This window comes from Perca fluviatilis, chromosome 9 (genome assembly GCF_010015445.1).
Source record: "Perca fluviatilis chromosome 9, GENO_Pfluv_1.0, whole genome shotgun sequence".
Lineage (NCBI taxonomy): Eukaryota > Metazoa > Chordata > Actinopteri > Perciformes > Percidae > Perca > Perca fluviatilis.
In genome coordinates, this window is record NC_053120.1 from 1,009,811 (window position 1) to 1,027,340 (window position 17,530).

General features: G+C 47.1%; 1 protein-coding gene across 1 annotated transcript; it reads left to right on the top strand.

Moving 5' to 3' along the window:
- Positions 1-936: 936 nt before the first annotated feature.
- On the top strand, positions 937-15,333 carry plppr3b (phospholipid phosphatase related 3b). Its single transcript, XM_039811799.1, is given in 12 exon segments — positions 937-1,226; positions 2,128-2,218; positions 3,736-3,921; positions 7,300-7,426; positions 8,893-9,088; positions 9,898-9,955; positions 10,301-10,474; positions 11,924-12,122; positions 12,231-12,400; positions 12,616-13,065; positions 14,454-14,759; positions 14,761-15,333. Coding segments are annotated over 11 exon segments (2,148 nt in total). The 5' UTR covers positions 937-1,226; positions 2,128-2,137; the 3' UTR covers positions 14,962-15,333.
- The last annotated feature ends 2,197 nt before the right edge of the window (positions 15,334-17,530 follow it).

The window sequence follows — 17,530 nt, forward strand, 5'->3', positions numbered from 1 at the left end:
GGGGCTAGGGTGACCAGATGAGAATGGGTAAAATTCGGCACAAGACTGGGGGGGGGGGGTAATTGATTGGAATGATTGGAATGATTAATTATTTTTATTCAGGAATTCAACTGTCTGTCATGTCTGCGCTTTAACATCAACAACATCCAATCCAATCACTCCTTCTCGTGGCTGCCTGCACCTAATGTGAATTTCAAAACTCTGCGCCAAAATTATGTATTATTTTTATTCAGAAACTCAACTGTCTGTTTTGTAAACCCGAAAATACAAATAAAAAAATCATAAAAATCATGAACTCAGGTGATGACGGGAGCTGCATGCTGCAGGACGACTCAGTTAAAAATCACCATGACCAGTTTTTAATGTTCAATCACACTATAACTACTCCAGAGTTCTTGAGACTTTGCTCTAATTTTCGGGACAATTAGGGCAGGATTCGGGATTCGGGCCAACTGCTTTGATTTTGGGACTGTCTGGTTACCCTTCAGGGGGTGTAAACCTAAAACAAACACTAAGGGCACAGGCTGTGCACCAAAATACAACAAACCACGGTCCAGCCAATCACCGACAAGATGGTTAGGAGAGGGGGTGGGGCCAGTGAGCAGAGTTGATTGAGTAGCTGAGTTGGTGATTGGCTAGACCATGGCTTGTTGTATTTTGGTGCACAGCCTGTGCCCGTAGTGAGCGAAACCATGCTGGAACTCATAGTGCACCTTTAATATTAGTGAAACCATGCTTTAACGTTACCCCTGGCAACAGCAGATGTAGCCCTGGTTAGGAGTGTGTTCAGCTGTAATATCGATCACTGTCCCTTTAAATCTGACCAGTTTAAATATCTGATATTAATATCAGATCTGTGGAGACTGAGACACAGATCGGTAATAGAAAAACAATAGTGATCTGTGAAGCTTTAAAGGATCAGGACACACACACACACACACACACACACACACACACACACACACACACACCGTGCAGCAGCAGCAGCAGCCGCAGATCTCCGCCAGAAAACGGTTGCAGATCTGCGTTATTTCAGGCAGAACGAAGCCTAGAACCGGGGAAAACGGAACCAGGACGGGGACTAGCCTAAAACCGAGCCGCTGTAACCCGGGACAACCAGGCAGGTGTGTCCGGTGTCACGGCTCCGGTACCGGCTCCGGTTCTGCTGCTGAAGAGGAAGAGAAACGGGAATCAAAGCGGAACAGACACAGGATCGATGGTCTGAGGTGAGTGTGTGTTTTGTGTGTGTGTGTGTGTGTGTGTGTGTTATGCTGCATTCTCTGACTCATTTATTCAGCACATCAACTGGAGCTGCATCAAATCCGCGAGACAATGGAAAAAACGGGACATACCCGGGATTTATTCGGTCCAAACCGAACCGAGCTGCAGTGTGTCTGTGTGTGTGTGTGTGTGTGTGTGTGTGTGTGTGTGTGTGTGTGTGTGTGTGTGTGTGTGTGTGTGTGTGTGTGTGTGTAGGTCTGTCTGTCTGTCTGTATGGACTGCAGTCTGTCCGTTAACGGTTCTGTCGCTACATGTCAGAGCTCTGTGCTCTGATTGGTCGGATTTTAATTGGCAGAACAAGGTGTAAAAATGTGCAGGAAGATGTCTGCGTCTCTGAAAGGAAGAACCAGTTAACATGTGCTGCTGGATCCATTCAATTTAAAGGGTCATTTCTTCTTATTATTTTCAACCTGGACCCTATTTTCATGTGTTTGTATGTAAGTGACTGATGGGAACCCCGAAATCACCGTCACCAAACCCACCAGACTCCATGTAAATAATCAGGACTTTTAGCGTGTATAGAGCCAGCATATCTCCACATGTAAATGGTTGAATTAAGGGTTTATTTCAACCAAACCAGAGTTTTTTGGAACCGTGGAAAGATGAACCATGACGGCTTTTGGTAGTTTTATTTAGTTTCTGTCCACTTTGAACGAAGTGCATTTTACGATGATAAAAGTCCTGATTATTTACATGGAGTCTGGTGGGTTTGGCGAAGGTACTGAGTATAATCCCTCCCACGTATTCTGTGTTGTTTATATACGTGTGTGTGTGTGTGTGTGTGTGTGTGTGTGTGTGTGTGTGTGTGTGTGTGTGTGTGTCTCTGTGTGTGTGTGTGTGTTGCAGGTCTGTCAGGATGATGATGAACTCTGAGAAGATGAAGAAGAAACCTCCCAAAGACAGTTTGACTCTGCTGCCATGTTTCTACTTCGTGGAGGTGAGAGCAACAACAATAATAATAATAATTATTATTATTCTTGTGGCTAACCAGTGGTGTAGTCTGTGTGATACGCAGGTATAACCAGTATACCCACTAAGAAAGCTCCAGGATTACCATATACCCTCTTAATGCCCAATGACCAACAACATACTTTACATTATAGTTTTGATATATTTTGAATTGTCATCTGTGTTTTTCTTCACATAGTTTAAATAAAGGGATTTCCACCATCATTTGGTGCATAAAAGTGAATCAGAATACAAGAAATTAAGTCTTTGATGCTCCAAACTTCCCTGGGGGAGGACATCCAGACCCCCCACTATAATATGCCCCCAGCGGCAGTAGAGTTTCGGCGAGCTAACCACGACAGTGTTGTCGCCCTCTCGCCCACAATCAACCTCTGCTGCTAAAGCAGTCAGCCTGCAGTGATGTTTGGAAATGGAGACACACATATCGTACCTATTCCCGGAAATCCTGGCCATTATTTTAAGGCATAAACCAACCATAGGGGGGCTAACCCTACTGCTAACATTGGCTATTACATTAGCCTAAAATTATAATTATAGCCATACATATACAGCGGGGAGAACAAGTATTTGATACACTGCCGATTTTGCAGGTTTTCCTACTTAAAAAGCATGTAGAGGTTTGTAATTTTTATCATAGGTACTCTTCAACTGTGAGAGACAGAATCTAAAAATCCAGAAAATCACATTGTATGATTTTTAAATAATTAATTTACATTTTATTGCATGACATAATTATTTGATCACCTACCAACCAGTAAGAATTCCGGCTCTCACAGACCTGTTGGAGAGGTTGGAGTCTGTTTGATTGACAGGTGTCTTTTATACAGGTAACGAGTTCAAACAGGTGCAGTTAATACAGGTAATGAGTGGAGAACAGGAGGGCTTCTTAAAGAAAAACCAACAGGTCTGTGAAAGCCAGAATTCTTACTGGTTGGTAGGTGATCAAATACTTATGTCATGCAATAAAATGCAAATTAATTATTTAAAAATCATACAATGTGATTTTCTGGATATTTGTTTTAGATTCTGTCTCTCACAGTTTAAGAGTACCTATGATAAAAATTACAAACCTCTACATGCTTTGTAAGTAGGAAAACCTGCAAAATCGGCAGTGTATCAAATACTTGTTCTCCCCACTGTATATCACAGTAACACTGCAAAATTAAAGACACGTTAAAATCACGTTTTATGTATATACAAACAATAAGGAAAGCTTCAAGACTTAAGGTTGTTGCAGTAGCGATAGTAGTAGTAGTAGTAGTAGTAGTAGTAGTAGTAGTAGTAGTAATAGTAGTAGTAGTAATAGTAGTAGTAGTGTCTTTCTGCCTCTGGTATGCATACACACGCAGTACTGTTTGTAAACAGGAAACCCGTGTATTCCAGTATTACACATTGCACCTTTAAAACGTAGTCTCCATGTGTTGATGAGTCCCCGGCTGTGGTTGTGGTTGTGGCTGTGGTTGTGGTTGTGGTTGTTTCCTGCAGCTTCCCATCGTGGCGTCCTCCATGGTGTCTCTCTACTTCCTGGAGCTGACCGACGTGGTGCAGCCGGCTCAGGTGGCGTTCCGCTGCCACGACCGCGAGCTCAGCATGCCGTACGTAGATGCTGGAGACGAGCTCATCCCTCTGCTGATGCTGCTCAGCCTCGCCTTCGCTGGGCCGGCTGCCTCGGTAACACACACACACACACACACACACACACACACAAACAGACACACAGAGACACACATACACACACACACACACACACACACAAACAGACACACATACACACACACACACACACACAGATATGCGTGCTCTGTAAAGCACTTTGTCTGTCTAGTGGCTGTTTAAATGTGCTATATAAATAAATGAACTTGAACTTGAACTTGAGGGATGGGTGAAATGCAGAGAATGAATTTCGCTACATGCATGTGTATGTGACAATAAAGTACCTTTACCTTAGACACACACAGAGACACACACACACACACAGACAGACACACACACACACACAGAGACACACACACACAAAAAAATAAAAAATAATACAAAGGGCAGCACTGTGGCCTCACAGCAGAAGGTTCTGGGTTCTAGTCCAGGTGGTTCCGGGCCTTTCTGTGTGGAGTTTGCATGTTCTCCCCATGTTTGTGTGGGTTTCCTCCGGGTGCTCCGGTGTCCTAGCCTGGTTGACACCAGACCTTCTCAGCTGTAACTGAGAGTGGGGGGGTCTGGGAAAGCTTCATTGGGGCGGCTGTGTCTCAGTGGTAGAGCGGTTGCCTGCCAATCGGAAGGTTGGTGGTTCGATCCTTGGCTCTGCAGTACCATGTCGAAGTGTCCTTGGGCAAGAACCTGATCCCCGAGTTCCCCCCGATGCTGTGCATCGGAGTGTGAATGTGTGTGAATGATTATCTGATGAGCAGGTGGCTCCTTGTACGGCAGCCTCGGCCACAGTGTATGAATGTGTGTGAATGGTGAATGGTTCCTGTACTATGTTAAAGAGCTTTGAGTAGTCGTTGAGACTAGAAAAGCGCTATATAAAAACAGTACATTTACATTACATTGACAGTTTATTTCCAAAGGGGCGTCACCAACGGACGACACTCAAATGCTTCTGGGCGCAATTGGATAGTCCTTCAACCAATCAGAGCAATGATCCGGGTGACGTCCTACTGTCTCCTTGCAGGTGTTGCATATTATAAACTTGTTATCTTCTGACCACACGCTGAAGAATGTCCAAACAGCTGACATGTTGCAGGTTAATCCACGCGCGTCACACCGGCGGAGAAGTTGAGAGAAAGGTGAAAGAGAGCGTGCCGTGGCGTAGAGCTGAAGATCTTTATCTTAATTTCTTATTTTTCACGGGCTCGGGCCGGGCTCGGGCTTGCGCTTCGGGCTGCATGCTATATGAGCGGTCAGCTGATGCGTTTCGATTACCGTGAAAATGGATCCTGAGAAGGTGAAACGGAGGCTGGTCTCTGGAGGACTTCATTAATTTCTATGTTCCAACTTCCAAGTGGCCTATAGCCTCCGTTATTCATGAATAAATGATGTTAAAAAATGTATAAATGACTAATTTTTTACGAAAGACAAAGGAGCTGTGTGCGTGCGGTGTAGTCTCTTTTTTCTTTCTCTCCCTTTTCCTCTGAGTGGTGCGTGTGCCCGCTCGCGGTGCGAAGCGCGTGTCCGACACTCCAATGATGCTGATAGACGTCTTTACAGTCGGGCTGTAAACGGGTTCGGGCTTTTAAAAAGCTGTCAATCAAAATGTACGGGTCGGGCTCGGGCCGAACTCTGTCGGGCTCAGCTCTACCGCGGCGTCCGTGGCGTGGCGTCCGTGGCGTGGCGTCCGTGCCGTGGCGTCCGTGCCATGGCGTCTGTGTGTGCGTGCGTCCTTGAGAACTGTAACTCTATAACTTCTGTTGTCAGTTAATTAGCGTTAGTAGCGTTGACCGGCATGAACTCGCCATATGTCAGACTGACCTGCCGATCATGGCCGAGCACGGGAAGCACGGCTTTGGTAGCCGTCATGTTGAATGTGAACAAAAAGCTGCTCGCCGTCGCTGCGCTATCGTAGTCACATAAAGCCCGCCGAAATGGTTGTGATTGGTGCCTCGATTTTGGGGACATTGGAAATGGGTTTGAATGGGCTCTTGGCCAGACTGATTGGCAGAGCAAATCTAAAAATTTGCCTGAAGTTCGTCAGGGTTTACCCAGGCTACCGCTTTCCCCCACCATCTAAAACATGGACTACGTTCTCCAGCCAGTGCCTTTGAGCAAGGCACTGGCTCAGATCTGGAGTTGGTCCCCGGGTGCTGTGATTGGCTGCCTCCTGCTCCCTTGAGTTTACTGTCTAAAATCAAAGGCTTTCTCACCCGATAACTCTGGAAATGGCGGTTCATGCGTTTTTCACGTGTCGGCTAGATTATTGCAATTCACTCTACTGTGGTATATCTAGTTCTCAAGTTGCCCGTCTTCAGTTAGTCCAAAATGCTGCGGCTAGACTTATTCTTAACTGTCGCAAATATGACCATATCTCTCCTATTCTCAAATCTCTACACTGGCTGCCCGTTCGACAGAGAATAGATTTCAAAATCCTTCTCTTTGTCTTCAAATCTATACATAACTTAGCTCCCGTCTACCTATCCGAACTCATTCATCCGTACATTCCTCCCAGAAGCCTAAAATCACAAGACCAGGCTCTGCTGGTAGCCCCTCGTGTCAGACTAAAGCGGAGAGGGGAGCGCGCTTTTGCGGTGGCAGGGCCTCGTCTGTGGAACTCCCTGCCTTTAGAGATCAGAACGGCCCCCAACCTTGCTATCTTCAAGTCGTTGGTAAAAACCTACTTATTCTCAATAGCATATTGAGCTCCCTTTTAGGTTGGTTCTTCTTTTTTACACTTCAGTCTGTGTTTTAAGGTTGCTCTTAGCTTTGCTGTTTTTATTTTGTGTTTTATGTGCTGTCTTGCTGGTTTTATTTTCTTATATGCTTGCTCTGTAAAGCACTTTGTCTGTCTAGTGGCTGTTTAAATGTGCTATATAAATAAATGAACTTGAACTTGAATTTGAGGGATGGGTTAAATGCAGAGAATGAATTTCACTACATGCATGTGTATGTGACAATAAAGTACCTTTACCTTAGACACACACAGAGACACACACACACAACACACACACACAGACACACACACACACAGACACACACACACACACACACACACACACACACACACACACACACACACATACACAGACAAAAACATACACACACACACAACACACACACACACACACACACACACAGAGACACACACACACAGACACACACACACAGAGACACACACACAAACAAACACACACAAACAGACACACCCACACACACACAGATCCATGCTGAGGGTGTGTTTTTTTTGTGAACCAGATCATGCTGGTGGAGGGGGTGATGAGGGTGTGTTTGTTTCGTGAACCAGATCATGCTGGTGGAGGGGGTGATGAGGGTGTGTTTGTTTCGTGAACCAGATCATGCTGGTGGAGGGGGTGATGAGGGTGTGTTTGTTTCGTGAACCAGATCATGCTGGTGGAGGGGGTGATCTACTGCCTGCAGTCCAGACTGAAGCTGCGTCGAGCCGAGGGGAGCATCAACGCTGGGGGGTGCAACTTCAACTCCTTCCTCAGGAGGACTGTTCGCTTCGTAGGTACGCCAGCAGCTACACCTGCAGCTAACTACACCTGCAGCTAATTACACCTGCAGCTAACTACACCTGCAGCTAACTACATCTGCAGCAAATTACACCTGCAGCTAACTACACCTGCAGCTAACTACACCTGCAGCTACACACAGCTCCAGACGGCACATTTTACACCTGCACTAGCCACTTGACGCTGCAAACGATTATTACCGACTGCATGCCTTTAATGCACCTTCGCACCAGCTACGCCTAATTACGCTGCGCATGCAACTACTGCGCTACAGCGGCATAACATTACACGCCGCAGTATTGACATTACACGCATTATCTGCCACCGCATTCGCTGCACTTATGTAGGCTACGCTGTGAACCGTATGCCATTCGGCTATATGCACATTCGGTGCGCATAACGTGCGCATAACTGCGATGGCTACGGGGCGCATTCGACTGCTTGCCGTTAATTACGCCTGCGCGCAATAACTGCACGACGGTCTTCTTACGCATCCAGTTACTTAGCACTGCGGTTACTCCTGCCGCTAACTGCACCTTCGCTAGGACACGCTTATACCGGGCTGTAGCACCACGCGACTAACTGCTCCCGCATGACAGCAACCTTCGTTTCGCATCATGGTGCACCTGCGCATTACTGCTGCACGCCGGCGACTGCAGCGCGCGCAATTACGCCCCGCATTGGTTAATTACACCATGCGCTTCACTACACTGCAGCTAATTACCTTTGCAGCTTGCGCCTACGCCGCGATAACTTCACATATGCGGTGGTACGCATATGACTGTTGCCACTCCCGGCGGCTTACACCGACGCTGCCGCAGTTAATTACGCCATACCATTAACTCCGGCAGCTATGCTGACTGCAGATAACATTCAGCTATTACCTACAGCTACACCTTAACGGCTTGCTACCTGCTACTTCAGCTACAGCTACACTTTGCGTGCACTACCTGTGGCTGAACTATTAGCTGCGCGCGACGGCATGGTGCGACCTGCGGTAACTTCATGCAGCAACGCCTGCTGATGGCTACATCGCTGCATTCGGTGCGCGCAGCTAATTACTCCCTGCAGCTAACTACACCTGCAGCTAATTACACCTGCAGCTAATTAAACCTGCAGCTAACTACACCTGCAGCTACACCTGCAGCTAATTACACCTGCAGCTACACCTGCAGTTTACTACACCTGCAGCTAACTACACCTGCAGCTAATTAAACCTCCAGCTAACTACACCTGCAGCTACACCTGTAGCTAATTACAGCTGCAGCTAACTACACCTGCAGCTAATTATACCTGCAGGTACACCTGTAACTACAGCTGCAGCTAACTACACCTACAGCTAACTACACCTGCAGCTGTGTGTGTGTTTAGGTGTTCACGTGTTGGGGCTGTGATCTAACCTATGTGTGTGTGTGTGTGTTTCTGTGTGTGTGTGTGTGTATGTGTGTGTGTGTGTGTGTAGGCGTGCACGTGTTCGGCCTGTGTGCGACAGCGCTGCTGACAGACATCATCCAGCTGTCGACCGGCTACCACGCTCCGTTCTTCCTCACCGTGTGTAAACCCAACTACACGCTGGCCGCCGCGTCCTGCGCCAGCAACGCCTACATCACCAGAGACATCTGCTCGGGGCACGACCTGCACGCCATCATGGCCGCCAGGTCAGACACACACCACTTACAGAGATTACAGACTAGAGATGTAGATCACTGAGCGGTTTCACACTAAACTAAGAGATACTACGACAAACTGAGACTTCACCTGATAAATTATCTTTTAAACTGACAAACATCAGATGTGTAATTCATGGTTCAATTCAAACAGGATGTAAACATGATCTGTCTCTCCCCGCTCACTACGGGACACATTTATACTGAAATAAAGTCCGACACTGGAAACAGGAAAGGGTAGGTCTTACACACTGGAAGGGGCGGGTCTTACACACAGGAAGGGGTGGGTCTTACATACAGGAAGGAGTGGGTCTTACACACAGGAAGGGGTGGGTCTTACATACAGGAAGGAGTGGGTCTTACACACATGAAGGGGTGGGTCTTACACACAGGAAGGGGCGGGTCTTACACACAGGAAAGAGCGGGTCTTACACACAGGAAGGGGTGGGTCTTACACACAGGAAGGAGTGGGTCTTACACACAGGAAGGGGTGGGGCTTACACACAGGAAGGAGTGGGGCTTACACACAGGAAGGAGTGGGTCTTACACACAGGAAGGGGTGCGTCTTACACACAGGAAGGAGTGGGTCTTACACACAGGAAGGGGTGGGTCTTACACACAGGAAGGAGTGGGTCTTACACACAGGAAGGGGTGGGTCTTACACATAGGAAGGAGTGGGTCTTACACACAGGAAGTGGGTCTTACACACAGGAAGGGGCGGGTCTTACACACAGGAAGTGGGTCTTATACACAGGAAGTGGGTCTTACAAGCTATTTTCTCTCTTCTTCTGTCCTGACAGGAAAACATTCCCTTCCCAGCATGCAACGCTGTCGGCCTTCGCTGCTGTTTATGTTTCTGTAAGTGCGAAGTTACTTTTTTTTATCAATCAATACATTATTAAAGGTGACTAACTGATGATGTGATCCTTTGGTTCCAGACGTATTATAACTGTGATGATGTCATCATTTGGTTTCAGATGTAGTCAGACTGATGATGTCATCCTTTGGTTCCAGATGTACTTTAACTGTGATGATGTCATCATTTGGTTCCAGATGTAGTCAGACTGAATGATGTCATCCTTTGGTTCCAGATGTATTCTAACTGTGATGATGTCATCCTTTGGTTCCACATGTAGTCAGACTGATGATGTCATCCTTTGGGTCCAGATGTAGTCTAACTGTGATGTCATCCTTTGGTTCCAGATGTACTTTAACTCGAGCATCTCTGACAGCACCAAGCTGCTGAAGCCCCTGCTCGTGTTTGCCTTCGCCATCGCTGCGGCGATGAGTGGGCTGACGCAGATCACGCAGCACCGCAGCCATCCCATAGACGTCTACGCAGGCTTCCTGATCGGAGCCTTCATCGCCGCCTACCTGGTGAGCTATGGCGAACTTCAAGTCCTCTGATGACATAAACTCGCCAAATCTAAATCCAGACACACAGCTTGTTACTAGAGATGGTCCGATACCGATTCCAGTATCGGTACCGATACTGCCTAAAATGCTGGTATCGGTATTGGGAAGTACTGGAGTTTATGCACCGATCTGATACCACATAATAAAGCCCTAAAGAAAATCTACGTTAAAGTAGTTTATTTATGTTATTTTTCCATTATAACTAACTGTCAAACTGGAGAATAAAATATAAAAAATAAAAGAAAGTTCTGCGGCATTCATTGTTTGTGTTTGTTCATATTTAACCTGAGCCAGACAGACAACAAAGATAGAAATCATATCACATCCATACAGAGATAGTAGTATACAGCTGTTAAAACATAATAAAATATATGACACACTGGTATCGGATCGGTACTCGGTATTGGCCGATACGCAAGTTCTGGTATCGGAATCGTTATCGGGAAGCAAAAAATGGTATCGGACCATCTCTACTTGTTACCAGAGGTGTCTCTGGTCTACCAGGGCAGGAGTAGGGAGGGGTCTCTCTGGTCTACCACGGCAGGAGTAGGGAGGTGTCTCTCTGGTCTAACAGGGCAAGAGTAGGGAGGTGTCTCTCTGGTCTAACAGGGCAAGAGTAGGGAGGTGTCTCTCTGGTCTACCAAGGCAGGAGTAGGGAGGTGTCTCTCTGGTCTACCAGGGCAGGAGTAGGGAGGTGTCTCTCTGGTCTACCAGGGCAGGAGTAGGGAGATGACTCTGGTCTACCAGGGCAGGAGTAGGGAGGTGACTCTGGTCTACCAGGGCAGGAGTAGGGAGTTGACTCTGGTCCACCAGGGCAGGAGTAGGGAGGTGACTATCTGGTCTACCAGGGCAAGAGTAGGGAGGTGACTCTGGTCTACCAGGGCAGGAGTAGGGAGGTGACTCTGGTCTACCAAGGCAGGAGTAGGGAGGTGACTCTGGTCTACCAGGGCAGGAGTAGGGAGCGGTCTCTCTGGTCTACCAGGGCAGGAGTAGGGAGGTGACTCTCTGGTCTACCAGGGCAGGAGTAGGGAGGGGTCTCTCTGGTCTACCAGGGCAGGAGTAGGGAGGTGTCTCTCTGGTCTAATAGGGCAGGAGTAGGGAGGTGACTCTGGTCCACCAGGGCAGGAGTAGGGAGCGGTCTCTCTGGTCTACCAGGGCAGGAGTAGGGAGGTGACTCTCTGGTCTACCAGGGCAGGAGTAGGGAGGTGTCTCTCTGGTCTAATAGGGCAGGAGTAGGGAGGTGACTCTGGTCCACCAGGGCAGGAGTAGGGAGGTGTCTCTCTGGTCTACCAGGGCAGGAGTAGGGAGGTGACTCTCTGGTCTACCAGGGCAGGAGTAGGGAGGTGACTATCTTGTCTACCAGAGCAGGAGTAGCCCAAATGTGTAACCATGATGTTTTTTCTCCTTCAGGCGTTTCACGCTGTGGGTAACTTCAAGTCCTCTGAGGACATCACTGCGGCCCCAACCCCCCCACCTCCGAAGGAGGATGCCCTGCGGGCGCTGACGGAGCGAGGACACGAGTCTGTCTACAACAAAGGACCGGCCTCCGCCTCCGAGAGCAACGACGAGATAGCCGCTGTGCCCGCGCCGCTGCTGGACCGTCTGGAGGGCCGGGGGCCACTGGGGCCCCTAGGGGGATCTCTGGGGGGGCATCTGGGAGGGTCTCTGGGGGGGCCGCTGGGACCCCTGGGGGGGTCTCTGGGGGGGCCCCTGGGAGGGTCTCTGGGGGGGCCGCTGCAGAGGGAGACGGACTCCATGGAGACCCTGAAGAGAGCCAGCGTGGACGTGGAGCTGCTCGCTCCTCGCAGCCCGATGGGGAAGGAAACCATGCTGACCTTCAGCAACACGCTGCCCAGAGCCAGCGCCAACGCCAACACCAACGGGGGGGTGAGGCGCTCAATCTAAACCTAAACACACAATAATGCTTTCTCCACGCACGTTTTACACACTGATTAACCTTCTGTTTTGGTTGATTTTTTCAGCACTTTAGACAAAATTTCCAGAATTTGAGTTAAAGTCATTATTATCACGGTAAATCTCACACAGCAGAGCATCAGAGATCAAAACCTAGATAAACCATAAAACTGAGTTTCCTTTGGCAGGTGCTGGGGTCCAGCCCACCGCCGGAGGACCCTCCGGTGCAGCCGGTTCAGCCGGTGCAGCGGCGTCTGAAGGCGGTGCCGGGCCCCGTGGACCCGCTGCGCTCGCAGCAGTTGGTGTCGGAGTGGAAGCAGAAGTCGATGGAGATGCGCGGACTGAGCGTGCACGGCGAGGCGGAGCGCGACGCCAGCGAGGACGGCTCCGTGGGGGCAGACGAGGTCTTCCATCCCGCGGTGCATTCTGGGAGGCCAGCGTCCGCTCGCAACCCAACTCCGCCTCCGGGCGGTGCCAAAGCTGTGGCCACTCCACGCCCGCCGCAGATCCCAGAGGCAGGGCCACCGCCCGTGTCCCCAAAGAGCGCCGTGACCCGCGCCAAGTGGCTCGCCATTCGGGAGAAGGCGAGCGGCGAGGGCACAGCCCGCAGCACCGCCAACACGCCCAGACTCATGCAGGTAGGGACGGGAACACAAGCTCTCTCAGGTCCAATCAGGGGACAGAGTTTCATTATCTGCACAATGGAGACAAGGAGCACGCACACACACACACACACACACACACACACACAGATAAACACACACACACACACACAGATAAACCCACACACGAACACAGATAACACACACACACAGATACACACACACACACGTTTTCACACGTAATAATAACTCAACAAAAACATATAATTTTAGAAATATGTATTCACAATGTATTCAACAATAACACCAGTACATAAAATGTAGCCTATGTAAAAATCGCAGTAAGTGCAAAATGTGTAGGTGAGGTGTTCCAGGAGAAACCTAAATATCCAACAGACTAAAGAAGACAGACATTAACAGGTGTTTGAACTTTGGTTCAAGTAAAGTTGCGAACTTTTTGAAGTCAGTCGACTCACACAGTTGTGTAGACATCCCAGGTGTTCCTGTGTATTTACTAACCTGTAGTGTTTTCTGTCCTACGGTGTTCGTCATGCTGCCTGGCCCTGTACCCATACATCCATACCCTGTATACATCCATACCCTGTACCCGTACATCCATACCCTGTACTGTGTCTTCGAAATATGAGACATTTATTAGATAATTCTGCCTAAAGTGGTTTATTTAAAACACTAAACTTGGATGCAACTGTCCAAGGTGATATTTCATACCTAGAGGGAGTTTTTCCTTGCCACTGTCGCACTGCTTGCTCTTGAGGGACTTATTGTAATTGTTGGGGCTTTGTAAATTATAGAGTGTGGTCTAGACCTACTCTATCTGTAAAGTGTCTCGAGATAACCTATGTTATGATTTGATTTGACTATAAATAAAATTGAATTGAATTGAATTGAAAAATTGTACACATACATCCATACCCTGTACCCATACATCCATACCCTGTACCCATACATCCATGCCCTGTATCCATACATCCATGCCTTGTACCCATACATCCATGCCTTGTACCCATACATCCATACCCTGTACCCATACATCCATGCCCTGTACCCATACATCCATGCCTTGTACCCATACATCCATGCCTTGTACCCATACATCCATGCATTGTACCCATACATCCATACCCTGTACCCATACATCCATACCCTGTATCCATACATCCATGCATTGTACCCATACATCCATACCCTGTATCCATACATCCATGCATTGTACCCATACATCCATACCCTGTATCCATACATCCATACCCTGTACCCATACATCCATACCCTGTACCCATACATCCATACCCTGTATCCATACATCCATACCCTGTACCCATACATCCATACCCTGTACCCATACGGTACGGTCAGTGTCTTATATTCGAGTCAGTCTGATGATGTATTTCCTCTCTGTGCAGGTGGTTTCCATGGTGAAGCAGCATGGCATCCGTGCGGCGTCCTCAGAGACCTCCAGCTGCTCCGGCTCCTCCTCGGCCGCCGAGTCCCCGCAGCAGCGTGGTGGGATCGTCACCGTGGACGCCCACGCCCCTCACCACCCGGTGGTCCAGGCCCCGCCCCCTCTACAGGCCACGCCCCCTCTACAGGCCCCGCCCCTGGCCGGGAACGGGAGCCCGTGGGAGTGGGCGTCCGACGGCCGTGACCCGCGGGACGCCTACGACCTGAACAGCCTGACCCGCGGCGACTCAGCGGCGCGTGGCAGCAGCTTTCCGGCCGCACCGCTCCGCCTCGCCGCGCGCCGTGGGCGGGGGGGCCACGACTCACGGCGAGGCCGAGGCGACAGCGGACGCTCAGCGCCGAGAGATCGCCATGAGACGCAAGACGGCGCTGGTTCTGTTGGATCGAGAGCTGCGTGCACAGGCGGAGCAGGAGAACCTTTATCTGCAGGGACGCAGGTTCAAGGACTAGTCTCAGAACCTTTCAAAATAAAATAGTCTCTGAAACTTTCAAAATAAAATAGCCTCTGAACCTTTCAAAATAAAAGCCTTATTGTGAAAGTGACAGCGCAGACGGGCACAGCGAGGAACGCCGACTGGCGGGGTGCGCCATTGATTCTGATTGGATATCAGTTGGTTAAGGAAACTTCAGTTTATTATAAATAAACATCAGTTTATCTTGGATGTAAAAGAACTTCTGCTGTAAAACGTGTTTGGTAGTAAACGGAGAGACCTGATGAATTATCTTTTAACACTTGTGTTGTCTTCCCGTCGACCATTAACTTTTTGTCCTTATGGGTCAAAATTTTAAATGAATTTTTAACTTTTTTGTTGCTTTTTTCAAAGCTTTGTATATTCATGGTCAATAAACCTAATTTATTTGACATTATACCTAATTATTTTGTTAAAAAAAGCTGAAATTATGAATTATTTTTTACTAATAGTTAAGATCAGAGGATGTACTGTTATATTGTTTTGAAACCATTTAAACATTGTTTTAATTGCAATAAAATTTAATACAACACCTAAAATTCATGAAAGTAATAATCAATTTTACATGCAAATTTATTTTATGGGTTCCATTCAGCATGCATCCATGTTAATTTTGGGCAATTTGGAAGAAAGAAACCCATATTTGTGATATAAAAAAACTGCAAAAAATTTGCCCCTAGGACAACATAAGGGTTAAAGTGACAAACATCATTCTCTGTCTCTCCCCGTTCACTACCGGACACATTTTACTGAAATAAAGTCCCACGCTGGACACAGGAGGAGGCGGGACTTACACACAGGAAGGGGCGGGACTTACACACAGGACTTTGAGGGAATATTTCCAACATGGAGTGAGCTCCTGTGATTGGTCCAGGAGCTGCTTCCTGACTCGGTGATTGTGTGACAGGAACTGGACCCTGCAGGAATCTCTGATTGTAAAAATGAACTGTTGCCTTTCTGTCGTGATGGTTGCTTGCTATAGTGATTCTCAGCATGCTGCTCTCTGATTGATTGAGGCCGTAAGTGTGTAAAAGTGAATGTGTGTCTTTATGAGTGATATGAGATTACATATTTATTGTCAGAGTTTAAAGATACACTCACTGGTTCATCTGCTGAGAGTTATAATATAACAGAATATGTAATCTTGACCCACACACAGACACAGACAGACACACACACACACACACATAGACACACACACAGACAGACACATACAGACACACACACACACACACACACGTTTTCACTCATCTTAGAAAAATAGCAACAACATTTAAAAAGCCACAAAAACGTCTGAAAAATGGACACAAAGGTTAAAAACAAAATGTCATAAACGTCACAAGAAGAGCTGATTGGTTTAACGAAATCCCAACAACCCAGTGATTGTTTGTCCTATCCCAGAATGCATCTGTGTGATGAGAAGTCTGTAAGAAGTTGTGATATGGATCCAGGGTGTGTGAAGGTAACCAGTGAGTGTATCTAGACAAGATCTGGCTGCTGCTTTCTGTGTCTGGGTGTTGCTGCATGTGTCTCTCTGAGATATAAAGATCTGGTGTTATCTGTTATTATCTGTTATATCTCCAGCGTTTCTGACTGAATGTAAAACACAAATCTTAATTTCTCTTCCTGAATCTGTTGAATCTGTGACTTTAGCGTTGAAAAATGCAGTAAAAAACTTTGAAAATAGCGCCAAATGATGGGAAAAAAACATCGGAAAAAACCTGTCATAACCACCAAGCCATCTTGCTGAATGTTGAACTCTGGGATGTAAAAAAATGAACATTTCTCTTCTCTTCTTGAATCGTTGAATCTGTGCGTCTTGTGACTGAAAAAAGAAAGCTGTGCTGCTGTAACAACAGGTTAACGCCGAGGGGCGGCGCTGCATGCTCGCTGCTCGTTACCGTGACAAATTAAAAGTTATTCTTCACTTTCTTCTTGACTCTGACTAACGTTACAGGAGTAAATGTACTTAGTTACATTCCACCACTGGCTGTGAACATGAGACACAAGTGTCTGACAACAGTATGGGATGGATCCCTACAGAGATAGACCTTTTAGTTAAAGAGTAAGATCCTTTTAGTTTAACATGAAACAGCCAATCAAAAAAAACAAAAAAACAAAAACACAAAAAAAGAAATCACCACCACAAAACCCCACCAAACCTCTTTTTAAAAAAAAATTTTTTTTTTTTTTTAAAAAAAATATTTTTTTACACACCACATAATAAAAAAAAATATTTTTTTTTTTTTTTTATATAACCTCTTTTTTCCACACAAAAAAAAAAAAAAAAAAAAACTTTTAATTTTATAAAACTACCACACCACTACTTTTCTACAAAATCAGGACTTTTCGCGTGCATAGAGCCAGCATATTTCCACCAGACTCCATGTAAATAATCACGACTTTTAGCATGTATAGAGACAGCATATTTCCACCAGACTCCATGTAAATAATCAGGACTTTTCGCGTGCATAGAGCCAGCATATTTCCACCAGACTCCATGTAAATAATCACGACTTTTAGCATGTATAGAGACAGCATATTTCCAC